Here is a 26754-nt window from a genome sequence, read left to right as displayed (position 1 = left end):
GCAGCTTTGCTGCCTCAGGACCTGGACGGTTTGCCTTTATTGACACAACCATGAATTCTGCATTGTAGCAGAAGATTCTAGAGGAGAATGTCAGGCCGTCTGTGATCTGAAGCTGATGTGAAAGTGGGTCATGCAGCAAGACAATGACCCTAAACATACAAGCTGATCTGTAGAAGAAGAAATTCCGAATTTTAAAATGGCCTGGCCAAAGTCCGGACCTAAACCCCATGGAAATGTGTGGCAGGATCTGAAGTGAGCTGTCCATGTAAGGAAGCCCTTAAATGTCATTGAGTTGAAGCAGTTCTGTAAGGAGGAATGGACCAACATTTCTCAAAACCGATGTGCGAGACTGACCAGCAGTTACAGGAAACACTTCGTTTAAGTAATTGTTGCTCAAGGGGGGTGCCACCAAGTACTGAATTTGAATCGCACATGATATAGAATGTTAAATAATTTGTGGATAAATAAATGTTTAAAAAGTATGTTTTTGTGTCATTTGTTTGATCAGGTTATCTTTATTATTGGGACTTAGAGTAAGATCTAATAACATTTTAGGTTTGAAATGTGTTATATGTGAAAATCCTAAGGGGTTCACAGACTTTATGCCGCACCTCTGTGTATATTTATATGATGCAGTTTTTGCACTGGGAATGTGTTGTGTTTTCCAGGCATCGGGGCTGGCTGGCTCGTCGTCTTTGCTATGTGCTTTTTGTACAGGAACGGGATGTCAACAAAAGCATGTTTTGCAGTAATATGGCTGAGACCGTGCTGAACCAGAGCAGGTGATAAAAACACCACAACAAGGGGGCACAGGTGGTGGGAGGGTTAGGTCACACTAGGGTTGGACGATAACTAAAAATTTCCCACGATAATGACCATGGGAAAATTTCTCTCCCCCCCTCCCCCCCAGTAAAAAAAACCAAAATGGTTCCAGGTAATTTATTGTGAAATATAATTCTTATTAAAATGCATTTAATTCTTAAATTAAAAAAGGTGAATGTTTTTAATATATTTTAATTTTACAAATATTACATTTAAAAATACATTTATTTAACAAAAAATGAACTAAACCATCACGAAGCCCCCCCCCCCTCCTTTTTTTTTCTCTTTTTTTCTTTATGTACGCCTTCCATTTGGCCCCATCTCCTGCGCACATTTAAGAGCGTGTGGGATTAAGGGGGGTGGGGGGTTGGGGGAGGAAAAGGTTGAGAACCATGTTGAGGGAGGGGAAGATGGGGGATAAGAAGCATGAAGGGGTGAGGTTACCTGGTGGAGGATTCCTTGAAGCTGCAGCAGGTGAAAGCTTCCATTTTTACAAATAATGTACTTGTGCTTGGAAAGTCCTGAGAATAGCGGATATTATCTGTTTCCTTCCAAGGGTACAGAAGGCCATTGCTGATGTTGCCTCTGAAAGGAGCCCCACTGGCACCTCTGACCAGAAGTCTACCAGCAAAGTAAGGAGGAAAGCAAAGAAACTTCTCCAGGAAATGGTGGCCAATGTGTGTCCTGCAATGGTCAGGTACGGGAAGCACGGGGTAATGGGGCAGTGTCGGGTAACGAGGTATTCCAGTCGCAAGGAAAACCTGTGAGACTCATAACACCCGCTCCAATGACGTATGTTCTACAGCAGGCGTAGCCAACTCCAGTCCTCAAGGGCAACAGCAGGCTGTCAAAGACTGAGCCACTGATTAAGGCACCTGTGCTGAAGCAGGGATATCCTGAAGACCTATAGGTAGCCCTGAAGGATTGGAGTTGGCCACCCCTGTTCTACAGGCTATTGAAATTAAGTTGGACAGGCTAACTCCAAACGGCAAAAAAAATAAACCTATATACCAAGGATTGTTAATATTTATCACTTCCATTAAAAGTAACCATTTGTTATATTTCCTGTTTACTTATTTGCTCTTGTCTTGCCGACCTAGTTGCGTGGTTTTGTGGAATATTTCGTCTTGTGATAAATACGTGATAATACTAATGACAACTGTGTGTTTTTGTAATTTGATGTTCCTTCAAGAGAAATTACAAATTGCGCTGTAATTTGCGCGCTGGCAGAGTGTGATTGCACCTTTTTAACACGTGTCTAATTATATGTTGTGTATTTGATTGAAGTTTTCCTTTTCCATGGTACTTTTGCAGGTACTGCAGCGCCGATTTTCCAGGTTTTTGTTATCCATACATGTATAGTATTTCCGATTTTGGTAATGTAAGGAAATGTTTGACCGGTTCTCTGTGGGCTCTTCCCTCCCACAGACTGACCGGTTGGGTTTTGCTGAAACTCTTCAACAGCTTTTTTTGGAACATTCAGATTCACAAAGGGCAGCTGGAGATGGTGAAAAAAGCAGCCACAGAGGTAAATCTTTGTGTGATTATCCTACTGAGAATGCTGTTGGTAGCCCCACTTAAAGCAGCAAAACATGTAGCACTGCGCAATTACATGTTTTACATTTTTGTTATTACAGGATTTTGAAGCAGGAGGTCTTCGAAGATGCACCCTATTAATTTCAGCTCCAGGGACCCCCTGCTTCCAGAGATGCTTATCTCTGTAGGGACTACCATTATCTTCAGCCACTGAACGTGTGTGCCTAACAATGGCGCTTACATTTCCCTGCGGGCCTATAGGAAGCGGTGATGTCATCCGGTGTGACTTCCCATTGGCCCATATGACCTGGAGATTTAAACTTCACAAAGGTACCGGCACCTCTGCGGAGATAAGTTTCTCTGGAAGCAGGGGTTCAGCCCTGGAGACCCCCTGTTTCAATCCTGTAACGAAAGAAAAATGGAAAATAAATTGCGCAGTGCTACATGTTTTCCTGCTTTAACATGTAAGGAACATCTAATAAAGTTGTACTTGGAGGGAAAATGCCATTGAATTAATTGTGAAAGCATGGATAAAGTAGCATTTATGGGCTGCAGAATCCCAACTGAAAAATGAGGCGAACCAGCACTTGTCTGTGTGTGTGTGTCTACAGTATACATAAACCACAACCGATCCCATGTGTATGGGCCCATTGCCTGTCTGTCTTTAGATGGACTTCCCGCTTGTTTTCCTGCCTGTTCACAAGTCACACATTGATTACCTGCTCCTCACGTTCGTCCTGTTCTGCCACAACATCAAAGCTCCGCACATAGCTGCAGGGAACAACCTCAATATCCCCATCTTCAGGTCAGTGTTTGGCTCTCCCGTCCACGTGGCACGGACTTGCCTGTCTCTGCAATCTTTTTGCATAATTGGCTTCATGCTGGAAGGCTGTTCCATGCATCTACTGCCATTGCAGGGAAGTACTGCACAGGGTATGCTCACCATACACCTTAAAGCTATAATTCACATCCTCTAACATTTTTCTTGGTGTTCTTCCGTTTTATTGATGCCCATGCAGCCCATGGGATACCCCATGTAACGGCTTTTCCTTTGTTGGCAGTACTTTAATCCACATGCTGGGTGGCTTTTTCATACGACGTAAACTGGATGAGACTCCAGATGGAAAGAAAGATGTCCTGTACAGGTGTCTGCTGAACGGGGTATGTATCTGCAATGCCATTGTGTTAGAAGCTGCTTAGTCCCGTGTCTGTGATCTCAAGAGTTTTAATTCTTCTGAACCAGCATGGATGCCGATCTCCTTCTCTTTCAGAGAACACAGGCCCCTCTTGCAGCAAAGGGGATGCATTTACCCATCAGACTTAAGTATTGCAGAGATTAAACGAACAATCCAAGCTGTTTTAAAAAAAATATATATATAATACAGGGTTGAAGCAGGGGATCCCTGGAGCTGAGCCCCATTAATTTCAGCTCCGTGGATCCCCTGCTTCCGGTAATACAGACCTCCTGTAGGGGGTGCCGGTATCACCTGCACTTTTCTGCTTCCTCATCACTGGGCCAATAGGAAGCCAAACCTGATTACATCACGGCTTCCTATTGGCTTGCAGGGCCTGAGAGCTTTGAAAAGTGGACATCTAGGTTACCCTGGAACAGCGACCGGCACCCACTATGGAGGTACGTTCCTCCGGAAGCAGGGGTCCCTGGAGCTGAAATTACTAGGCTTCCACTCCGGAGACCCCCTGCTTCAATCCTATGTTAAAAAAAAAATCAAGATAAAAAACCCGGCTTGGATTGTCTCTTTAAACGGCGTTATACAGTATAAGAAAATATTGATTTGTAGAGAACAGCATGTGTGGTTCTTGCTGCTATGTTAAACCAATTCTTGCTGACCGCACGTACCTCCCAAGGTATACTCAAAACTTAACAAAGGGACATGTGATATTGAACCCTGCACATTTGTAAGCATTTTAAATAACAAATGGGGGTCTGTTTGCAATGTACGTACAGTACTGTAGTGATCAGACAGAAGCACAGGACATTGAAACATGAGACCTGGGGTTTTCTCAGTTGGACATGTCTGCCTTGTGGGTGCCTCTGTATATTATTTACTAACTCTCAGGGATGTGCAGCCATGTGTCCAACACCATCTGACTGGTGTTCAGACTCCAGGATTGCAGAAGAGTTTAGACCACTTACCTGCTTGTACTTTCCCGTTTTGCATTTCTTTGGACAAGTTCTGTTTCTCTGAGATGACCGGCAGCGTCTCCTGTGTGTTTCAGTACATCGAAGAGCTGCTTTGCCGGAAGCAGTTCCTGGAGATATTCCTAGAGGGCACTCGCTCACGCAGTGGGAAGACCTCCTGCGGCAGAGGAGGCCTCCTTTCTGTCATAGTGGATTCTGTATGCACAAGTTCCATCCCTGATGTTCTCATAATACCCGTGGGCATCTCCTACGACCGCATCATTGAGGGACATTATAACGGTGAACAGCTGGTGAGATTCGCTCGTGTGCTATAGTTAAATTACCAGGGAACATTCAAAGGTTAGCAGAATTGATATAGGGCAGGGGTGGCCAACTTCAGTCCTCAAAGGCCACCAACAGGTCAGGCTTTCAGGATATTCCAGCTTCAGCACAGGTGGCTCAATCAACGGAGTCACTGAATAAGCCATCTGTGCTGAAGCAGGGATAACCTGAAAACCTGACCTGTTGGTGGCCCTGAGGACTGGAATTGGCTGCCCCTGCTAAAGGGAGATCTCGTTGTGAACTCTGCAATGTTATTATCTATGTACCCAACATGTACACTTTATAACAATTGCTACAGCTGGGGTTCCATGTGAATTTTTGTTTGACTCCTTTGTTTCCAAAGGGTTTCATTTGAATTGATGAAAAAAATATAACTGGCACTGATAATGATCTTGCTGAGATATAAATTGATACTGTGTATAACAAGAAACCATTTCAACCATCAAAATCATCTTCTACATCTGATCTGCTTCACTTATTCCCTTGAATTTAATTGCACCAATGGAATTAAAAATGCAACGTTGTGCATATTTACTTTCTGATGTAATTGTATTCATTTTATTTGTAGAGCTACAGTGATTACGTCTAATTATACTATATGTTTGCCTCTAATGCCTCGTATTTTACATCATTGTTTTTAGTAGTCTTTTTTATGAAGACTTTCTAAATAAAATGTAAAAGAAATTCTAACATGTAAAATCCCATTGACAGCTTTAAATACCAAAAAGTAACGAGGTATTGATATTTTATCTAGATAGACCGTTCACAAATCGGTTCCAAATTAGAAAAGGATTTATGAATATTCTTTATGTAAAGGAAAAATAATAAAATACCTGTAATTTGGCAAATCAAAGGATCTACAATTCTAACAGACTGTGTAATATACAGAAGAACTTAACCAGTTCGTTAATATTCTGCAGCAGTTTCACATCCCACTCTCTGCTAGTTTGAGTATCTGCTTAATTACCAATTTATCGTCTGCCATTTTGCTTGCAAATCTCAACGATTTCCCGCGACGTTTTGTAGGGCAAACCCAAGAAAGACGAAAGCCTGTGGAGCGTCGCACGAGGAGTTTTCCGCATGCTAAGGAAAAACTATGGCTGTGTGCGTGTCGACTTCGCGCAACCCTTTTCCCTGAAAGTAAGTGCGGCAAGTTTTCCGGTGTTCGCACATTCCGTGCGAGCTGGGTAAACGCGACATATATACACTTTTCTGATCAAACAGAAGCCGCGTGTTAGCGGGACCCAGGCACTGAAACGGTGACTTTCTCTGCATTGTATATGACTTTTGCCTGTAGTGTAAATAATGCAGTTGCTGCTATTGTTTTTGTGAACGCAGCTGTGTTATTCCGCTTTTAATTGCACTTCAGAGGGTTTTTTATTTATTTTTTTTAAACTGATTTTTAATAACGCCAAAGAACGCTGACAGTATAAGACCGTTCTGCAGAATTTATTGGGTGCTGTAGAATTTGGAAACCACAAAGCTGTCCCTTCCTGAGGCACAGGGAAAGAAGTGACAGAACGAGACCTTGTACAAAATGTTCTTAGTAATAGTTGTATGGAGCCTTCCCTATCTTTCTAGAATCCCAATGAGAGATATGGACAGGGTAGGCGTCACGCCAAATTCCATATAAATTCAAACCTGCATTGTAGCTTTGACTTATTGTTTTTAAATTGAATGTATGTGAAATTTGGTGCTACACTACTTTGTTATATTTAGATAAAATGCCTTACACTCGTCATAAGGAGCTGAGACACCGCGAGGAGGCGTGTTGCTCCACAAACACAGTACGATTTCCAAAATGGCACCCCTCGCGTTATTAAAAAGGATGGGGTTTTTTTTGTGTTTTTTTCCCCCAACTTTTTAAGATACTGCAAACTTCTTTTTAAAATGAATTTCAGCATCTGTGCTTCCTAATATTTAAATGTTATGGGATTAGTAATGATTTGCTGTGACCAGATGCTTGGTGCTATACCTCCATTGGAGCTTGTCAGGTGCAGGAAGCCTCCTCTTGGCAGGTATTTCAGACAGCGCCTTTGGTTCTGTTGGGGATGATTTTTCAGGACACCAGTTGGTAATGGGCGGAAGATTACTAGTGCATAAAGGCAGCCAATCTTTTTCTGAACACTGTGTCCCTTTAGCTTTAATGATTCAATGTAACATTTGTTTGTAGGAGTACCTGGAAAACCAGAGACAAAAACCATCACCACAACCACTGTCTTTAGAGGAAGTGCTATTACCAGCCATCCTCTCTACCAGGTGAGGTGCACTATAACCTTCTCCACTTACATACTGTATAGATCTCAACAATTATTATTTTATTCTGAAACACCATACTTCTTTTAATCCTCTGACTTTTTTCCCCCTCCTCTGCTCGGAAAGTAGTTAAATATATATGGTAGATTACCTTAAATAAGTGCAAGAAAAACAGATTATATTCAGAGGACCGGCAAGTGCGCAGTCTCCAATTTTGAAGGCGCGTTGAACCATTGGGGGTACCCTTGCAAGTCCAGACCTTCTGGTTTTTATAAAAAGACGGCCAGGTGGGAACACCCCTTTAAATGGTTTCTCGGATGCCTAATTCGGGTTCTCTTGACCTTCAATCCCACTGATGTATTTGATGCAGTAATAAACCGTTATGTTGAAGTGTTCCCTAAAGTTTCTGTAAGGAAGTCTCTTGCTGGTGAGCTTGACTGTAAAACTTATTTGGGCGCACTGCCCTCACATGTTTAAGAGTAGGTGTGCGGTGTGTCTTGTATAGTCCTTGAAGGTGCATCACCCTTTAATAGGAAGTGAACCCAATAACAATCCTTTGCATCACACCCTTGCATTTAAGGTGTTGAAGGGTGGGTGGAATTTCCCTATTTCCAGTATTCACCTTGCATGGAATTTAATCAATTTCTTCACTGGCGCCTAATTCAGCGCTCTTAATTCAGTTATTTGTCTCTTTTTTGGGCTGAAGACCGAGCGATGTTTTGAATGAGAGTGATGTGGCCGGCCATTCAGAGTCTCGAAACTTGACGGACGAGCCTCTCAGGAGACAGATAATAGCAAACTTGGCAAACCATGTGCTTTTTAGTAAGTACATTGAAGAATGCGCTATATCTCACTAACACCAGCGTAAAGTTGTCTGTCTGTGAAAAGTGGGTTCGGGGTTTGAAGGAGTGTGGTGACACTAATGGATAATTATTATAATATGCCAATAGTCTGTCATACTTTTGATGCTGATTGTCATGGCTGCAAGTTCAGTGACGCTCGGCCTCTTCTGTAGGCATTAACATAATTTGTTGTATTCATAAGGAGTTTAGGAAACCCTGTCTGTAATCCCATTGCCAGCTCTCTGTACCAAAGCCTTTCTGTTTCGTAGACTACAAAATTAGACTCTTAAGATTGTATTTTACAGGCTCAATGAGATCATTTCCTCAAGAACTATGCACATCTCTGTGAGGAAACGGGGGGAAAAACTGTAATACTAAATTTTAGTTTTAAGGGTTTATTAAAGATGGACACCACAGAATATTCTTCTAAGCGCCCCCTCATTACTGTGCTTGGTGAAAAAGTTTTAGTAGAGTAAATAACCTTCTCTGCTTGTGCTGATCCGTCATATAAAATAAACCACAAACCTGTTTGGGGAAAATGGAATCTGGTTTAGCTCATGTAAAATAGCTGGGAACAGCATTCAAATGTTTTTTTTTTTCTTCCCGTTTTAAGCTGCTGATAAATCCTGTGCTGTGATGTCAACACACATAGTGGCGTGTTTGCTGCTGTATCGCTACCGGCAGGTGAGCTCTGACCCACTTCTTGCTGGCCTCAGGTGGGTCGTTTCTCTCAGAATTGGGGACATTAACTTTTGGACATTCAGTCCATTAGTTCCCCACACTTATTCTTGAGAACCTCCAACCATAACAGGTTTTAGCGGCAATGGGTGGGGGTGTGCACTCTTCACCCAACAACTTGTACATGCCCCTTTCTTTTTCCAGGGGATAAGCCTCGCTCTCCTGGTGGAAGACTTCTTCTCCATGAAAGAGGAAGTCTTAGCCCGGGATTTTGACCTGGGGTTCTCGGGCAGCTCTGAAGATGTTGTCATGCATGCCATACACCTCCTGGGCAACTCTGTGAACATCACCCACACCAGCAACGAGTTCGTCATCGCACCCAGCACCAGCATCCCCGCTGTGTTTGAGCTGAACTTCTATAGCAATGGAGTTCTCCATGTCTACATCACGGAGGCCATCATTGGTAGGAGATCTGCTAATGTGGGGGAGAAGCCGACACACAAATGATAACTGATATTTCAGGAGTAGCTTGTGGTAATTTCATTGTCTTTGAAGCAGGTGGATCTGGTTTGGTTCCCAGTGTTGGCTCTCCCAGACAACAAAATTAAGATTGTAAGCTCTACGGGGCAGGGACTTGTGCTTGCCAAAATTATATGTACAGCACTGCGTGCACGGTCAGTGCTACAGATATAGCAATACTCAACTTATTTGGTGTTGCGGCATTGAAAGACTAACGCTGCAGGGTGTCTCATTCATAAGCATGGGCCCCTTGTAGCGTGATGGCGGCGGACACTGTCCCCAGAGCCACAGACGTTTGCTTGTTTGCTTGTTTGTCCGTGGCGCTTGGGACAATAAGACTCACTACCTCTGTATAGGAAGAAAAAAAGAAATACAAGGACCATATTTACTAAGCAATCTACCATAAGACAGATTCCGTCACTTGAAGTTACGTTACCAACTATTCAAGGCAATGGGCAGTAACTAGTCTTCCAGCACGGCAAGGTGTCTTTATTATTGTAGTAGAGTTAAGTAAATATGGGCCTATTTGTCTCTGTCTTTTTAAGAGCTTACAATCTAATTCTGATGCCTGAGAAATGGGGAAGTAGGGACTCGCCCAATTAATTGCCAGCGGATTCATTCCTGAACAAGACATGTTCATCTAAGCCAGCGGTGCGCAAACTTTCTGAGCTGTGCCCCCCCTTCCTGGGAGCCACAGCGTTCACGACCCCCCCCCTCTCCCGATGGCTCGGCGTCAAATGACGTCGCGGTCACGTGACCCCACCGCGTAATTTGACATGTGTTTCCATGGCGACGCGTTGCTGAAGACCCGGCTGGCAGCAGGTAAGTGAGTTACAGAGGCCTCACGCCTGCCCCGGCATTTAATTTAAATGCCATGGGGAAGAGCGTGGGGCCACTGTAACTGCCCGCGCCCCCCCTACAAATTGTCCCGCCCCTTCCCCAGTTTGCGCACCGCTGATCTAACCCTTTAGTTACCATGTATGGTCACTTTTCTGGAAGCAGAGGAGTAAGTCCAAGGCATTGGTTTGTTTATAGCTGCTACGCTCGTATATTTTGCAGCCTGCGGACTGCACGTGGAACTCGGCAAGAGAGGCTCAGACAGGACAACGGTCGATTCCGATTGGACAATCAGCCAGGAGAGACTAATCCGTACAGCTGCTAGCTTGTGCTACCTTCTCTCTAATGAAGGAATGATATCTCTGGTAAGGTGAAAATGGCTGAGAGGTGCTGCTCGTCAAAGGTGTGGGTGTGTGTCGGGGGTGGGTGTGGGTGTGTTGGGGGGTGGGTGTGGGTGTGTGTGGGTGTTGGGGGTGTGTGGGTGTGTCTGTGAGTGTTGGTATAGACCACTGGAGAGGGTGCTGCTATCAGTGCCTATAAGGTACTGTAGAAAAATAACAAAGGGATAGGCACACCAAAAATATGCAAAGATGTATTTTATTGGTAAACATTACGGCTACCCTCTGGAGCCTTAATAAACTTAATAAAGGCTCCAGAGGGTAGCCGTAACATTGGACCAATAAAAAAACATTTCTGCATATTTTTGGTGCGGCTATCCCTTTGTTATATACATATACAATGACTGAAAAGAAAAAATGGTGTATATAGCGCTAAAAATACAATATAATGAAAATATATAAAAAACAAATGTAAAATACCTATAAATAAACTAAATGTGGTACGGCTGCCAGGAAAAAACTAACCCAAACACAGTTGGTGAAAAGCACAGAGAAAAACAATACAGACCGCGACGCCTCAATGTCCAATTGGAAAAAAAGTGAGTCCAAAGATATGCTGCAATGTCCAGTAAAAGGTAATCCAGTTGTTAGACAGCAGGCTCCACAGCAGCAACCGTGGTATATCATGCAAGGGAGATAAAAGGAGAAATCATAGCGTGACACTGTATGAACAAAACACATAACACACAAACACAAACATACAACACTTACAACAAAGACAGATAGGCTGACTAATATACAGAGATTTTAATAAGACAATATTACTAAAAGTAGTCAGTGAACTGACAGAGCAGGTCTAGGATCCGGTGTGTAAAACCGGAATCCTACTTACAGAAATCCAGATGTAACAGGCTTTGGTAAATAAGGGGCTCTGTCCGGTGGAAGCTGATATAAGACGCGTGGTGCTCATGAATGGCCGCCGGCGCCTCTTCTGATCACCGTCAGACCGTGCGTCCCTGCAGGCCACTTCTCGCGATATCTCACGTCTGTGACGTCACCCGCTAGGCGGAGCCGCTTGCCGCACTTGCCTCCCTTCCCGTCTGAGACTAGGGATTTCTGTAAAGGTCTGCTCGTGGTGAAGTTCACTGCCCCATCTGGGGCCTTTGAGAGAATTATTTTGGCAGTGAACTTCACCACGAGCAGACCTTTACAGAAATCCCTAGTCTCAGACGGGAAGGGAGGCAAGTGCGGCAAGCGGCTCCGCCTAGCGGGTGACGTCACAGACGTGAGATATCGCGAGAAGTGGCCTGCAGGGATGCACGGTCTGACGGTGATCAGAAGAGGCGCCGGCGGCCATTCATGAGCACCACGCGTCTTATATCAGCTTCCACCGGACAGAGCCCCTTATTTACCAAAGCCTGTTACATCTGGATTTCTGTAAGTAGGATTCCGGTTTTACACACCGGATCCTAGACCTGCTCTGTCAGTTCACTGACTACTTTTAGTAATATTGTCTTATTAAAATCTCTGTATATTAGTCAGCCTATCTGTCTTTGTTGTAAGTGTTGTATGTTTGTGTTTGTGTGTTATGTGTTTTGTTCATACAGTGTCACGCTATGATTTCTCCTTTTATCTCCCTTGCATGATATACCACGGTTGCTGCTGTGGAGCCTGCTGTCTAACAAATGGATTACCTTTTACTGGACATTGCAGCATATCTTTGGACTCACTTTTTTTTCCAATTGGACATTGAGGCGCCGGTCTATATACATACAGGCATACCCCGGTTTAAGTACACTCACTTTAAGTACACTCGCGAGTAAGTACATCTCGCTCAATAGGCAAACGGCAGCTCACGCATGCGCCTGTCTGCACGTCCTGAACAGCAATACCGGCTCCCTACCTGTACCAAAGGTGTGCGCAAGTGGGGAGACTATAGAGCCTGTTACAAATGCCTTATTTACATCAGTTATGCACGTATATGACGATTGCAGTACAGTACATGCATCGATAAGTGGGAAAAAGGCAGTGCTTCACTTTAAGTACATTTTCGCTTTACATACATGCTCCGGTCCCATTGCGTACGTTAATGCGGGGTATGCCTGTATACTGTACAATGCTCCTCTTAGCATTATTTACTTAGTCATCCATAATGATGAGATAATGAATTCTTTATGCACGTCTGGCATTGCTGCTATCTAGAAAATAATGTGTTAAAAAAGGCACCCACCTTTGTGCCTCAGGACTGATCAACTCTCAATTATAGGCATTAACAGGAATGTGTTTACATTAGCCGGGATGGGATCTGGTAACACAAGACCTACAACCGCTCTGTTTGTTTTGTCTGCAATGTTTGTATTGTACAGTATGTTGTGTCTAGAGTACAACTGCGCTTGGTCCGAATAGGGAATTTGTTGAAATGCTACACATCAATGCAGCATTTTACCTCAATTAAGTATATTCTTTATATTTCTTTCACCTTACACTTACACAAGTCCACTAATTGATCAAGAACATCAGCTAAAGTACTTTAGGCCAGGGGTGCTCAACTCTAGCCCTCAAACCCCCTCAACAGGTCAGGTTTTCTGGATATCCCAGGTTCAGTACAGGTGGTTCAACCTGTTTCTGCTTCAGCACATGTGGTTCAGTCTTCGACTGAGCTTCTGATTGAGCCACCTATGCTGAAGCTGGGATATCCTGAAAACCTGACCTGTTGGGGGGGCTTGAGGACTGGAGGTGAGCACCTCAGAATTAGGTAAAGAGAATTTGAAACACAAAAAGTGAAACACGGCGCTCTAAAATGTAACCTAAATGGTAGTAATTGCCCAAATTGTAGGAACTCCCACATCCTTTTCCCCCACAAATTAGTCTTTATGAAGTGCTGTTCTGAGTGAAAAGCCAGAGATTGAGATCCGCCTTGGAGCTTCTGCTGCTGCTTTTGTAGAGGAGATCTGTCCGTGTTTGCAATCGTGTGAAAAGAGAAGAGCTCAAAGCAGAAGAAACCCCCCCAGTGCAGTAATGCACACACACAATAAAATGCTGTGTGCAATTTATCTTCTCGCAAAGTATTTCCAGAATAAAGAGTTGGCGGTCTCGCGTGTGCTGGCATCTGTATGTACAGTCCGTTCTGCGCCTGCTTACTTTCCCGCGACGCTCTGGCGGGCACGGCCGAGGCGCGGCTGTGCTTGAGTGCGACTATACCGCTTTCTCTCAACCATACGCATTTCAAAAGCTATGTTCTCTGTTTTATGATAGTCTCTTTTCCTTCAAGGAGAATTTGAGCCCTTTTCAATGTTACTTTAATGTGACACATATACGACACACACAATGACTGCAGTGAATCCCTCGTACAGCTTTGCAGATGTTGATTAATTGTCCGGAGGCATAAAACGAGACGGTCCAGCAGAGGGCCCCCTAACACAAGCTATGCCTAATGAACGACATCAGTTTGCTGGAGAGGAGCAGAAATGACTCAGAACATTATGTTCCAACCTCCTTTTTGAAAGGCCTCCGATTTCAGGAGCGAAGGTCTCTGGGCAGGATTAGTTGTACTTTCTTACTATTGGACACTGCAGTGTAATAACCTTTTCAATGATAATTTGTATCTAGCGTTTGTTTATATGTTAAACTAAATTACATGTCACCCCTTGAAGCTATGTGTAGTTGCTGGTAAACCTGTTTCCTGTATGGTCTTAAAGGAGCCATCCATGCCATTTTTTTTGTTGTTCATTTTTTAATACAGGGTTGAAGCAGGGGGTCTCTCGAAGCTGAACCCCATTATTTTCAGCTCTGGAGACCCCCTGCTTCAATCCTGTATTAAAAAAAAAATACTGGCTTAGGTTGTCTTTTCAATGGGGTGATTATATGGTGTAACCAAACTCCTGTAGTGCATTTGTCCATCCGCAGTGGAGAGGGTTAAATCCAGCGGTTTATCTTCTGCACTGAAGTTTTCTGTCTCTTTTTTTCCTTTTGTATTTTAGCCGTGTCAGATGTTTCACCAAGTGTGCCATGGGGCTGTGCAGAGGCTGATAAAGTACGGCATCCTTCTGGTTGCAGAGGTAAGGATGTTACGTATAACCATTTATTCCATCAGTATAACAAAATATACAAATGGGCGACGTTTCGCACCATCAAGTTCATTGTCAAGCTCCTATATATATAAATATATGTAACTGTATGGAAAGGTTTGCGAGGGATTCGAGACGCTCCCTGTGCATAAGAGAAGCCTGCACAGCTGTAATTACCGTTTCACATAGGATGACCAGGAGGACGGAAGCCCGAACCTCGCAGAGCAGCCGTGGGATAACAAGCTTCCAGAACACCTTTCCTGGAGAAGCGACGAAGAGGATGAAGATAGTGACTTTGGCGAAGAGCAGCGGGATCGTTTCCTGAGGGTACGTGGAAAATTACACACACCACTTCATTGATGCAGGAAAAAGACACCCATGGTCTTAGCAACATGATATTCCGTGAGTCCAAATTGCATTCATCTTGGTTATACCAGTACCAGGAGATAGACCATGATGGAGCTCAGCGGGCCATTACAAATCATGTGATCTATAATTACGGTGTTTCAAAATGATTGCTGTTTGCATTGACAAGACAGGGGTAAAAGGTGCACTATTGTCATGGAGACTGCATTAAGAAGCATTGTTTAGATGCTCTGGGCCATGTTCATTAAGTGGTGCAAAGCCAAGAGGCTTATGCATTTGAATAGATGCTACTGTATATACGGCTTAGTACATCTTTGTAAATATTGTCCTGTAAGTCGTATTTAGAATTCCTTGTGGAATCCCCTGGTCAGATAATGGGGATAAGTCCTATATAACCATCCCTACCAGCAAGGGCAGGGAACATGTCCCTATAGGTTAGTGTGTGCTATTTATACTGTTGCTAGTGTCGATTTGGCACAGGAGTTTGTTTATTCTTTGCATTAAGTAGATATAGCTGTGTTAGTCCAGTCGCGTGTTGGTCCAGAAGTGCATAGTAAATGAGTACTTCAGTATTAGATGATAACTTTTTTTATTTGGTCTGACAAAAGATATGACACTTTCGAAAGTTCTCTCTTCCTCAGGTCAGCAATACTTATTTACAGAGATTCCATGCGTTAAACACATGTAAAATAAAAAAAACAAGATAAGCCTAAGGCAGATGAGTAGGACAGGAATGGCAGAGAGAACAGTAAATACACAAAGCAATACATGGATGGAAAGGACAGTGAAACCCATACATCCATCAGCAGTGTGCAGGGGAGGGATGCAGGGAGGAGAGGTGCTATGGCACAGTGAGACACAGGACCATACATCCATAAACAGTGTGCGGGGGGGAGAGGGGTTGATTTGTTTATTACTTGATATTAATATTCATGCTATTTGATGCACAATGTTTGGATTTACAACACATTTAGCATTTTCCTTTGTGTGGTTATTGTAGATACATAGTTTTCCTGTTGGCATTTCTACTGGATAACAATTTCCTTATTTGATAAATGGTAAAACTGTGGACTTTAAATGGGTTTTGGAATTTTGTTGTGTTGGTTTTGCTGATAAAACCTGAAGAGCTTTTCAACAAGTTTATATGTTGCAGATTGAGGTTTGAGGTTATCTGTTTCTGCCCATCAAATATCTATCCATTTCTTGTTGGGAAGGATCAAATCATAACCTACTATTTCTGTGACCGCAATTGCTTACTATTTGCATTTAGAGGAAGCGCCACAGTTCTTCCTTCTGTGCCTAGAGCACAGTATTTCACTGCGCGTTTCATCTTGCTGTATATTATTGCATAACGTGGTTGCTTTTCAGTAATTAGCTGTGTTTTTTTAGGTGAGTCCATCCCAGGAGCACCAGCAGTTCATTTCTTTCCTTCAGAGGCTACTGGGCCCTATCCTGGAGGCCTACAGCTCCGCTGCCTCCTTCATCCACAACTTCAGTGGGCCTGTCCCCGAGAAGGAGTATGTCCAAAGTCTGCACAAATACCTGATCGCCAGAACAGAGAGAAAAGTTGCCGTGTACAGTAAGTTATTGTTTTCTCCTGGGTGCTGACTGCTTCACTCGAGCTGTCCTGTGCTGATCGCCATTATTGATCCTGACATAGCCCCTGCGATTAGTGTCCCCTGGAGATGTGCTGATCTCTGGTATGTGGAGTTATCCCTGTTAATGCTGAACTTGTGTATGCATCTCAGTCAATATCAATATTGATCTCATGTATGTCCCAAGAATTTGTGTTGATGCAATGTATATTATGTGGAGTTGTTCCCATTATTCGTGATGATTCACCATGTAGATTTCTTTTTATTGCAGGTTGTCTTTGTGTATCCCGGGGCGATACATTGTCTTTGTTTTCATCCCTGTGTTTATCTCGGAGCTGTCCCCATTATTAGAGATCCATCCCCTGTGTATATCCCGGACTGTTCCCCAATAGTATTGCCAAGTCTGTCTCTGTATCTGAATCTCAGAGCTGTCCACAACATTAGTGCTGATTCCCTGGGCAATGTTTTCATTGCTTCTGGTCGACTCTTGTTTAGCGCCTGGATCTGTCTAACTGTAGTTGTCATTTTACTGCTAATTTTAAGGGTGTGACTGTTAACTGGTAAACAAACTGCTGCAATATAACGTGTCTAAATTCCATAATGAAGACTGTAAACTGCCTGTGATTGATTTTAGACGTCGGTCTGCTTTTTGCTGACCTTCCTTCTCGTTCTTAAGTTTTTGAACTTCATGGAGATGAGATTATGTTTGAGTCCCAGTGATAATAGTTGGCAGATTCTACTTAAGGAAGCTGAAACCAAGGATGCTGCATTTCTGTATCAGAAATACCGGTATCGATTTTAATTGCAGGCTGCGTTCAGTCTAATTGTTAAAGCAAAGGATGGAGATAGGAGTCAGAGAAAGATGTGTTGGGAGTAATCGTGAAATGAAAATTAAGTGCAAGGTGGTTTTACATGTGTAGGAGAATTTCATTTAAATTGTAAGTACAGTGCTGCTGTTACCAGATCTGGTAAAAATACTATTTCTGTTTTTTTCCCCGCAGCGGAGAGCGCCACCCTGTGTCTTGCGAGAAACGCTGTGAAGACCTTTAAGGATCTCGGGGTAAACCTATCTCTGTGCTTTGCATGTTTTCAGGTTGAATAATTAGCAGTTGTCTGCACTGACACAGTGTATCTATTGCTCTGTCCGAGACCACAGATCCCGCTGTGCCTTCTCCCACTCCCTGACCCCATGTATCTGCAGCTCCTTGACGTCAAACCTGTCAGATTACAGCATTTGATTATACTCTGTGGGGCACAGCTCAATTATTGGCATTATTCATGTCACATTAGGAAGCAGTAAGTGTAAGAGGATTTCTAGATAACAATTTGTTCTTGAGCTTGCATCCTTCCCTCTGGCTTTATTCTCTGGGAAATAATCAGTCCCTGTCCATTTGTAGGAGACCAGCTCTGTCTCTTCATGCTGCTGGCACATTCTTTGTGAAACCTCTCCCTTTGAACAGTGCTACCCCCAGGCCTATTTTCTGCTTCCTTTTGAAAAGCTAAAAAGAAGCGATGCTGCAGTCTTTTTACCTAATGGCGGCGACACGATAGCAGCCATGGAGAGTGGCGATCTGTTAAACATGGGGTCAATGAGACTGGCACCAGGGAAAAAAAGAAACCTTGCCATGCAATATCCTTGCAAGGCTAATGGAGAGAACCGCTGAAGGATAGCAGTCATACTGAGTCCTAATAGCATTGTTGGTGCTGGTGAATGCTTGATTGATGCTCTGATCGTTTTTGTTGGACCTTGAAAATGGATGTTTTTCAGAACCTCGATGTCATTTTTCAGATGTCCTGTGAAAATTTTACATTTTCAGTCTCAAAATTAAAACATAGAAAAATGATGCTGTCTTGCGCTCCGGGATACGCGTCCAGTGCCTTGTAAGGCTGTAGTGGATCTGGGGGAGAGACTCAAACTGTCCCTGATAGTAGTAGCACTGCGGCTGTATTTCATTTAGGGAATGAGGCGGGAGACTGCCTATGTGAGCAGTAATTTAAATGGGACCAACAGTGGAGAGAAGGAGGCAAGTGAAATCCTCTTACCTCCTGTGTGTGCACTCACATCCACCTGCGGTCCCGCTGCTGGCTGTGCTGTTCCTCGCCGACCTCCGTTGTCTCCGGAAATCTTCCCCCTCCCCCCTCCTCCGGGTGCCACCGTCGGAGAGTAGATATCAATAAAAAAAGTATAGGAAGAACGGGGCACTCACTTGTAATCCACAATCGGATGAAAAATCGAAAAAAAGGGTAGCCAGGTACACTGAAGCACGAAACAAAGGCTTTATTAGACGTCTGATCCGGTTTCTTAATTAGTCAGTCTACATATGTGTATTTACTTCCAGTAAATCGTTGCTCCTTGAGAAAGCGCAATACTTGCGTGGGAGGTACTTTTTTCCGTTCTGTACACCTGCAATGTTTTTATAAAGCCTTTGTTTCGTGCTTCAGTGTACCTGGCTACCTCCTTTTTTTTTCTTTCTATTTTTCATTCGATTGTGGATTACAAGTGAGTGCCCCGTTCTTCCTATACTGTTTTTTATCAAAATTAAAACAAACTTCTATTTGTAACCGATTATTTTTACTCCCCTTTGAGGTCATAAATAACAGTTCATGTTCTGGTGAAACATGTTTACCCTCTTGTATCTAAGGGGCTTTTTCTATATTGGCCAATGGTACAACATTAGATTGGCTAATTTTCAGTCCAAAAGTTTTTTGTTTTTTTTAAACGCTGAATTTGTAGTGCTCTTTAAATTAAGTCGCGGTAATCAAATACAGCAGTGAGTATAACTACGTATCTCCAGATGTACAAAAACTCTTTTGTTTAGTGATTAGAGACCCCAAAACATTGACTTTGACAATCATTATAGCTGCTGACTCCCACTGTCCATTATAAATGCACTTAGATCCTCTCCAAACAGCAATACGAAGCTCTCTTGTGGGGGCAGACAAAGCATAAAGTGAACACTTCAAGCATGCTAATAATGTTCTGCAGTTTTCTACTGCTTTGCGTTTCATTTATGCCACAAATTTGCTGTGGGAGGCATTTTCTTCCCACAAACAAACTGCTGCATTCAATTATCCATTATACCAGCTGCAGCCTGCAATGAATTCTATGATAGGTACTGTTATTATGTATGTACATCTTTGTATGTATATCTTTATTTATATAGCGTCATTAATGTACATAGCGCTTCACAGCAGTAATACACATGATAATCATATAAATAACAAATAATCCAACTAAACACATAATGGGAAGACGTGCTTTCAGACATAAAAGTGACATTTAGGAAAAGGAGTCCCTTCCCCCGAAGAGCTTACGATCTAATTGGTTATATATATTATATATGTATTCATTACTAATTTTGCTATAGTTTGATACTGCATCCCTTCAACTTCATTCTCTAAATATGAGCTCCAGCTATTAGTACTAATCAATCAAGGAATCGGTGAACAAGCAGAAGTGTTACTGTATTCCTGGTGTTGGACGCCTCCAGAACTTTGTGTTAGATTAATGTCCGTCTCCAAATGCTTTTTTCTGTACCAGTTTGCAGCATCACAAACAAGTGAGCATTTTCTTCCTGCTTTTTGTAGGTTTTCCAGGTTCATAAGCAAAGCCGAGATTGTCTCCTGGAACTGAGCAGCACTTTCCTACCTCTGAGCAGTCGGCAGAAACTCCTGGAATACATGCTCGGTTTCATGGTGCTGTAGAGAACTAGTGACCCCATTCTGAAGGCACTGGGGATTTTGGTTGGCATCTCCCAACGTTGGGTGCCATCTTTGACCACCATGCACTGACAGACCAAGTGCCTTCCCACTACATGTCCACCTGTATTTTTGTCCACCGGTCTACTTTAATCATGGAACATATCCCTCCGTTTAGAGAACAGTTCTGTGTTGTTTTCCCATTTGTTTTTGTTGATAGAAGAGGAGTGACATTCGGAGTGCAGGTAAAAGAAGCAAGAAGGAAACAGTAGTCACCTGCGCACTCAACTAGTCAGCAAGATTATTGTATTATTATTTATAGACAGGCTTCCATTTGGACATTAATGAAGCTCTGAGAAAATTCAGGATTTAAATGTGTATTATTAATTTTTTTTTTTTTTAACCGTTTTTATCCTAGATTTCTTTGGGGGTTGTGGTTTCGATCATGCTGTAGATTTTCTTTTCACATCATTTCAGCTTTTCCAATCATTAGTATAAATCACTAAAGCAATCTGAGCACAAGAAACATGAAATATGAGGGGGAAAGCCACAGCTTGCTTTGCATCCTGTCTTTTTTATTATTTTAGTTGGAAGCGGCGTTGCACTGCTAGCTCCCGGCAATGAAGGGGTTAACCTTTCCCGAGGTCTCTGACACACCATGGGTAGGTTACAACGACCTTGAAGATAATTATCCTGCCCTTTATGATTCCTGATGCTGAAGTTGTGAAATAAACCAATACTCCTCTTTCAGTCCTTGCCAATTCCACCTGTATTCGCCGCACGTGCATCTCTTGTGCTTTCGCATTGTGCAACATGGCGCGTGCCTTTCACAAGCCGAGTCTTCTATTTCATGGAGTGGAAATGCTTTTGTTCGACATCTGAATTTCTGGCATGTTTTAAGACCACCCTCCATCAGACCTCGTACATTCAGTGAACAGGGGTCCTCTAATTCTACCAAGCAGTGAAACCATCCATCGTCATTTGTTCCTACCCGTAGCAGCCTCATTTTGCTTCTATAGTGTTATATTTTGCCAGGGATAGTTTAGATCCGTGTAAACGTCCGTGTAATACACTTCTGTTCTGGAAATTAATGTTGCAGTCGCTTTAACTGTATCAATCCCATTTCTTATTTTTACTTACAAGCTACTCACTGGTGATGGAGGTTTAAACATACCCCTGCAGGCATTACAGACCGCTTTACTAGTAAATGGGTGAAAGGGCTACAACTCCATAAAGCTTTTCCACGTGTCACATAATGACCATTTCTATGTTTTGTCTCCGGTGGGACATAGATACCTAAATGTTATTTCCGTTGACTGGTCACTAATTGTACAGCATAAAATGTTTAAGATATAGATTTAACAGATGTTTATGTAATACTATTTTGTGCCTGGGCATAGAGCTCTGAAGCATCCTAAGCAAGGGCTTTTAATAATATGAGGGGTGTGCTAGTTAGCCATGCGCCATTATCTGTAGCGTAGGCTACAGTCGGATGCTAAATACATGGCATTTATCCTACTCGGTGATTATCCATATTTAAATACAGTGGGTAGGTGACACATCCAGCTCCAGAGAGGGTATATTATGAGCTGGTTGTTTTAGTACATGGAAATGCTTCTCATTTTAATGCACAGACTTTAAAGTCGTGAATAAATACAACCCATCTTGGTTAATGACCAAGTGAGCATTGTATAAAAGAATAGGTGCCTCACTGTGGCTCCAATATGAAATGGAGCTGTATTTCCCTTGCTTAGGAAGATTTCTTCCCATGTTCCCAAATCGCATACAGTATAGTGGCCAATGAGAAGTGAAAGGTCTAATCATTTCACAACTTCTGCTTGAGTGAGCTTCAAGTACTGCAGAGTAACCAGTCCAACACTGAAGAGTTTACATTGTCTTAAAAAAACTCAATGACCCGAAGCTGTACTGCTTTGAAGATGTCAACCAGTTTCGAAATTCATTTTGAGCTTTCGGAGTGCTCATAGTTCCTATAATTGCACTTTCTTGTTGTTTTATCTTTATGTGGACATTCAATGTGACTAATCCCAGCACATATTACAACTTGCATGTTATAGCCCAAGATCATACCAACTTGTTTTTCTATATACGGTCAGAAAGCCATGGATTTCGGCAATCATCGCTAGTGGGTAGTTTTACCTGTAAGTATGAATCTTACGCAGCTTCCACCCCCTGCCTACTGTCTGGAAGTCTCTGTTTACCCTCCATAACATAATGCTCTGTCTTTCCTTCCAAGTAGATTCAAGATTAGCCATGAGTTTGGGAGGGCTTTAGTCATCCTTTATCCCCCAAATCTTAGTTGTTCCTCCACTGGTGCAACATTGTGACCTATCTTATGAACATCGGGGTGTGTTTTACATATATTGATGCTGCTAGTTTTATTCAGGTACAATAAACAATAGCTTAAATCTAGGTGCTTGTGAATATAGATTTCATTCAGTTGCACTTCTTAATCTTGGTGTACACGCCTTATTGACAAAGATGAGACATACATGCAAGCAATATCCTGTGGAAAATCTAACATGTTGGCTGTTTCTCGTGTCTAATTCAAGTCAACGTGTTGGCCCGAGGCAGTGTGTTCAATCCCATCAATTGTTGTAGCAAAGAAGCCATGGGATACACTGTTCTATGCATTTGTTTTCTCCAGCACTTGGCAACAGTTTTAGATCTGTATCAAGCAGTGTGCTTCCCAATGCTGGTGCAAGCAGAGGTTTGTCTCAATCACATATGCAATGTATGGTCTCTGTAGCAATACAAGTATGTACAGATCTGTTTTTCCAGTTCTCTTTTAAAGTGTCAAACACTGTACTATGATTGTAGTTTCTATGTTATACAACCATGGATACCGCTAGCATGAGTTATGTATTCATTCTTTAGCAAAAGGAGTAGGAAAAGTGATTATTGATGTTGTATGTAGGTCTGTTTATCACTGTGTGTATAGACTCAATGGTGAAATAATTTTTCAAGGGCATCATTAGTAAGGGGATGCTGACACTAATAATGATCTGTTATGTATATTTGCATCGTTTCTATGATGCATCTCTGACCATGACTTTCTCTTTTTACCCTTTATGCCTGAAGACTTTATTGGGACAGATTGTAAAACAAATGTAGATTCCAAATGTGAATGCTAGTCTGAAAACATGTATTTAGCATGCACAGAGCACAATACTCATGAACGGCGCTATATAAGATGTTATGGGTTCATGTTAATTTTCCTACCTGTATAATTACATAGGTAATGGGTAAGCTAATAGGACCAGGAGTCATACGTGTTAGATAATAGGCCCTATCAAGTGCTGGATACAGCAATTGAAGGTTACAAAACTAGGCAATCCCTTATTATATAAAATGCAGATAGTGATCCTACAAATCCTAGTCACTGGAAGAATGTAGATAAATGTGTTTAAAATAATCATGTAAAATGAAGCATCCCTTGAATTGTGGTACCTGAACATGATTCGGATGAATTGTTTATTGTATCCTCGTCCGCTATCTAAATCGTGAGTATACACCACCATGGCAGTGGGAAGCATGTCGTGACAACGTCATGATAATCCTGGTCAAGATCATGCGCAAAATTCTAATTTGCCTGTCCCAAGAATTCTCCTAATTCTGGGCTTGCAGGCGACCACAAGAACACTGTTCACTGTGTCTGTAGTCCCAGCGTACTCACTTTTTAAGCAGTGAATTACTAATTGCTGCTATTTTACTTTACAAAAATGTATGCATCAATTATAGCCCTGTGTGAGGTTTATTTTCATCGTTATACAATATTTAGCTCCCCTGCATATGGAACAACTTGGTGTGTACGACAAGGAAACTATAGTGACATGAGGGGAGAGTTCATTTGTAGAGAGCAGGGGAATCTTCCCCTTAGTATGTCCCACTGTTAGTGTATATCACATATTTATACATAACCTAAAGAAAACACCAATTAGGAGGCTGCAAAGAACAGGAAGAGTTTTTTTAGTATATATCTGCTGCTGATATTTTAAGAATAATGAACAAGTCTCAGGCATTGCCTCACCTCATAGTTTTATATTTTACTTTTTCACTCAGCGATTTATTCTCGTGCAGCGGGGGGGAGGGGAGGGGGAGAGAGACAGATATTTAAATGGCAAATATTCACTGCAACACCTGTCTCTACTGTGAACAAATGTAGTTGCATTCTTTCTGTATAACATGATCATTTCTGGGCCCGTTACATGATATATATATTTTTTTTAAGTGCACTGTAGTTCAACTAATAAATGAATGTTTGTACTGTGTGAATTATAGACCTACATATGTGTGTGTATATTTTTTTTAACTGGCAGGAGAGAATGTTGGGAAAGTGGATGGCTTGACACATTGATATTGAGTTCATAATACCCCTATCCATTGGCTCATGACAGTGTCATTTGAAACCCTTTCAGAGCATCATGTTAAATGGATCGTTGAACTGTATTCTGCTCCCAGTAGGCAAAGCCATCACGTCATTCTCCATGACATTGTGCATCCTCATAGTGACAGACGTCTAAATATATAAAGCAAAACGATTCAGTGGTTTTAAAGTCTCCAGCGACGGGAAAATATTTCTCGCTGATATTTTAATGAACCCATAAGACAAGAGGGGAGGGATGGCTGTCATTGAGTTTGTAGCTACCCCTGATGTATGTACGTCGTCCTTTTTTTGTATTTTCATGTAGCTTCCATCTAGCCCTTAATACAGTATAATAAGCATTTAAATCATGTAAAATACACCGAGAAGCATCAAGGAGCTTAAAATGTCTGTGGTATATTGGGAGAAATTGGTATATTGGGAGAAATAGGGTAAGAATAAGGGTTGCAGATGCATGGCTGCATTTCCAAACTTTTGATACATGTGTGTGCTACATGCTACTTTTTTTTAAGAGCAGAAGGAAAGTGATTTTTCTTTCATCATTTAAAAGTAAAGGTTTCCTAACCTGAAGCCACTAATGGCCTACACAAGTACATAGCTGCCCAAATTCAATTAAATGGAATGGCAATCGATAAAGCTTTTAATCTGACACTGTTGGTTTAATGGATTCAGATCCTCCATTGAATTTACATAGAGAACAAACCAAATATCTGGTGATCTCTCAGAGAAGAATTAGGTTTAACACTGGCCACTGACAATAATTGGTTTTAGTTGCCTTTTTTTTTTTTTTTTAAACTGTCAAATTAATTTGCTTTGCATTACACCAGCGGTGAGAAGATCTTACACAGACTGAAATGAATGAAGCCAGAAGCCACGTTCAAAGGGAAAGTAATGTGTACAAGTTCTTTTAATGAGAAACTTTTGGGAAATAATGTCTGGTTTACAACCCCCCCTCCTCACCCCCAACCCCCCCATAAAAAAATACATTGGGCTCAGGACATATTTATAAGAGCAGGTCATGGTTTTCTTCATAGGAATGGGATCTTTTACCACACAGCTTTCCACATGAACTATTTGATTCAAAGCAGTGATCTTATTGAAGTCTGTAGGGTAACTGATTTATGGAGCATGGTGATTGTATTAAATGGTGGGGTAAATAGAGAAGTGCTTAAGTGGATCCTTCAATATATTGTGAAGTGGCCGATTACGGATAACACCCATTCAAGTCGTGGGGTTTTGTGACCAATCGTGGTGCGATCAGCTGCTTCCAAGTATGTTTGCATTACTCCTAACAATCTTCCTGATGTCTGAATCTAGTGTAGATTTTTGGGTGTTGAAAAGAACACCACCTGGCAGGTTTGTTGCCGAGGCTGGAAAAGACACAGTAACCCACGGGCGCACAATTTAAACATGATGGAATGCCCAAATATCTTGTTTCTCTTCATTCTTCATAGGCCATTAGGACATGGTCAGTGGTCCTGCCAATGGCTGCAGTGTCAAAGCGAAATGATTGTCCCCTGGGCTACAAGGAAACAAGCAATCTGTCTGAACACTCATTTAAGTACAATTTGTAACTCGCAACTTTCTCCACAATTGATTAAAGAGCAAAACAAAAATGACAATGATCTTGTTACCTGGCCCGGTCAGAGGTATAACCCCTTGATTGCCAGAAGGGCGTTCACTTAATTGAATGTTTTGGCAACCAAGGTGTTCACAAATTGTATTAAAGGAACTCTCCCTCCCTAATGTTAAGAGGTAGTCATTGCAACTTTTGTTTTCTAGTTCCAACCTTTAGATAACTATGCATATAAATTGTTTCACACAAGATTATTTAAGTGTTTTCTTCATGAATTTTCCATAAAATGCTAGAATTATGTATGCAATAATGGAAATTGTCCACTAGATGGCATTACAAATATACATTCCAACAATCTGCAAGGCCCCACAAGTCTTCAGCTTGGGTCTGTCCACTTATCAGCTATACCACCAATCTCCTTAGAAAAGACACGTTGCCTGAATTAAGATCGCATTTGTGCAACTCGTGTTACGCTGACCTGGGGCATTTGACGTGTGCTCATGGGAACCAGAGGGCCGCGAACTTCCATTCTCATATAAAGGAGATTATAGAGTATGTATAATTTTATTTATATAGCACCACAGTTGATGCAAATATGAGACAACCTTGCGTTGAGTGCAAGAAACAAGTAAGGGTGCAACAAGCGATCAGTGTTTTATAGTCTGGAGGTGCAGCGGAGCGTAGAGCCTTAACGAAAAGGAGGAAGATGTGGTTTATAAGCAGAGGATTAATAACTAGA

The 26754-nt window shown here is 42.1% G+C and overlaps 1 protein-coding gene across 3 annotated transcripts in view; it reads left to right on the top strand.

Moving 5' to 3' along the window:
• GPAM (glycerol-3-phosphate acyltransferase, mitochondrial) overlaps window positions 1–24326 on the top strand; it is a 43318-nt gene extending 18992 nt beyond the window's left edge. For all 3 annotated transcript variants that reach the window (XM_075611865.1, XM_075611866.1, XM_075611867.1), the window contains exons 5-21: window positions 669–782; window positions 1379–1519; window positions 2251–2350; window positions 3027–3163; window positions 3420–3519; window positions 4597–4809; window positions 5867–5980; window positions 7014–7099; window positions 7803–7918; window positions 8552–8622; window positions 8821–9079; window positions 10195–10337; window positions 14291–14368; window positions 14567–14704; window positions 16133–16322; window positions 17340–17398; window positions 19927–24326. In XM_075611865.1, coding sequence (XP_075467980.1) covers window positions 669–782; window positions 1379–1519; window positions 2251–2350; window positions 3027–3163; window positions 3420–3519; window positions 4597–4809; window positions 5867–5980; window positions 7014–7099; window positions 7803–7918; window positions 8552–8622; window positions 8821–9079; window positions 10195–10337; window positions 14291–14368; window positions 14567–14704; window positions 16133–16322; window positions 17340–17398; window positions 19927–20043 — 2176 coding nt within the window. In that variant the 3' untranslated portion in view covers window positions 20044–24326. The remainder of the gene's footprint in view (window positions 1–668; window positions 783–1378; window positions 1520–2250; window positions 2351–3026; window positions 3164–3419; window positions 3520–4596; window positions 4810–5866; window positions 5981–7013; window positions 7100–7802; window positions 7919–8551; window positions 8623–8820; window positions 9080–10194; window positions 10338–14290; window positions 14369–14566; window positions 14705–16132; window positions 16323–17339; window positions 17399–19926) is intronic.
• The last annotated feature ends 2428 nt before the right edge of the window (window positions 24327–26754 follow it).

The sequence above is a fragment of the Ascaphus truei genome, chromosome 8 (assembly GCF_040206685.1).
Source record: "Ascaphus truei isolate aAscTru1 chromosome 8, aAscTru1.hap1, whole genome shotgun sequence".
In the NCBI taxonomy this organism is placed as follows: domain Eukaryota; kingdom Metazoa; phylum Chordata; class Amphibia; order Anura; family Ascaphidae; genus Ascaphus; species Ascaphus truei.
The sequence above is the reverse complement of the archived record's forward strand: the minus strand, read 5'-3'. Positions and strand labels throughout refer to the sequence as shown.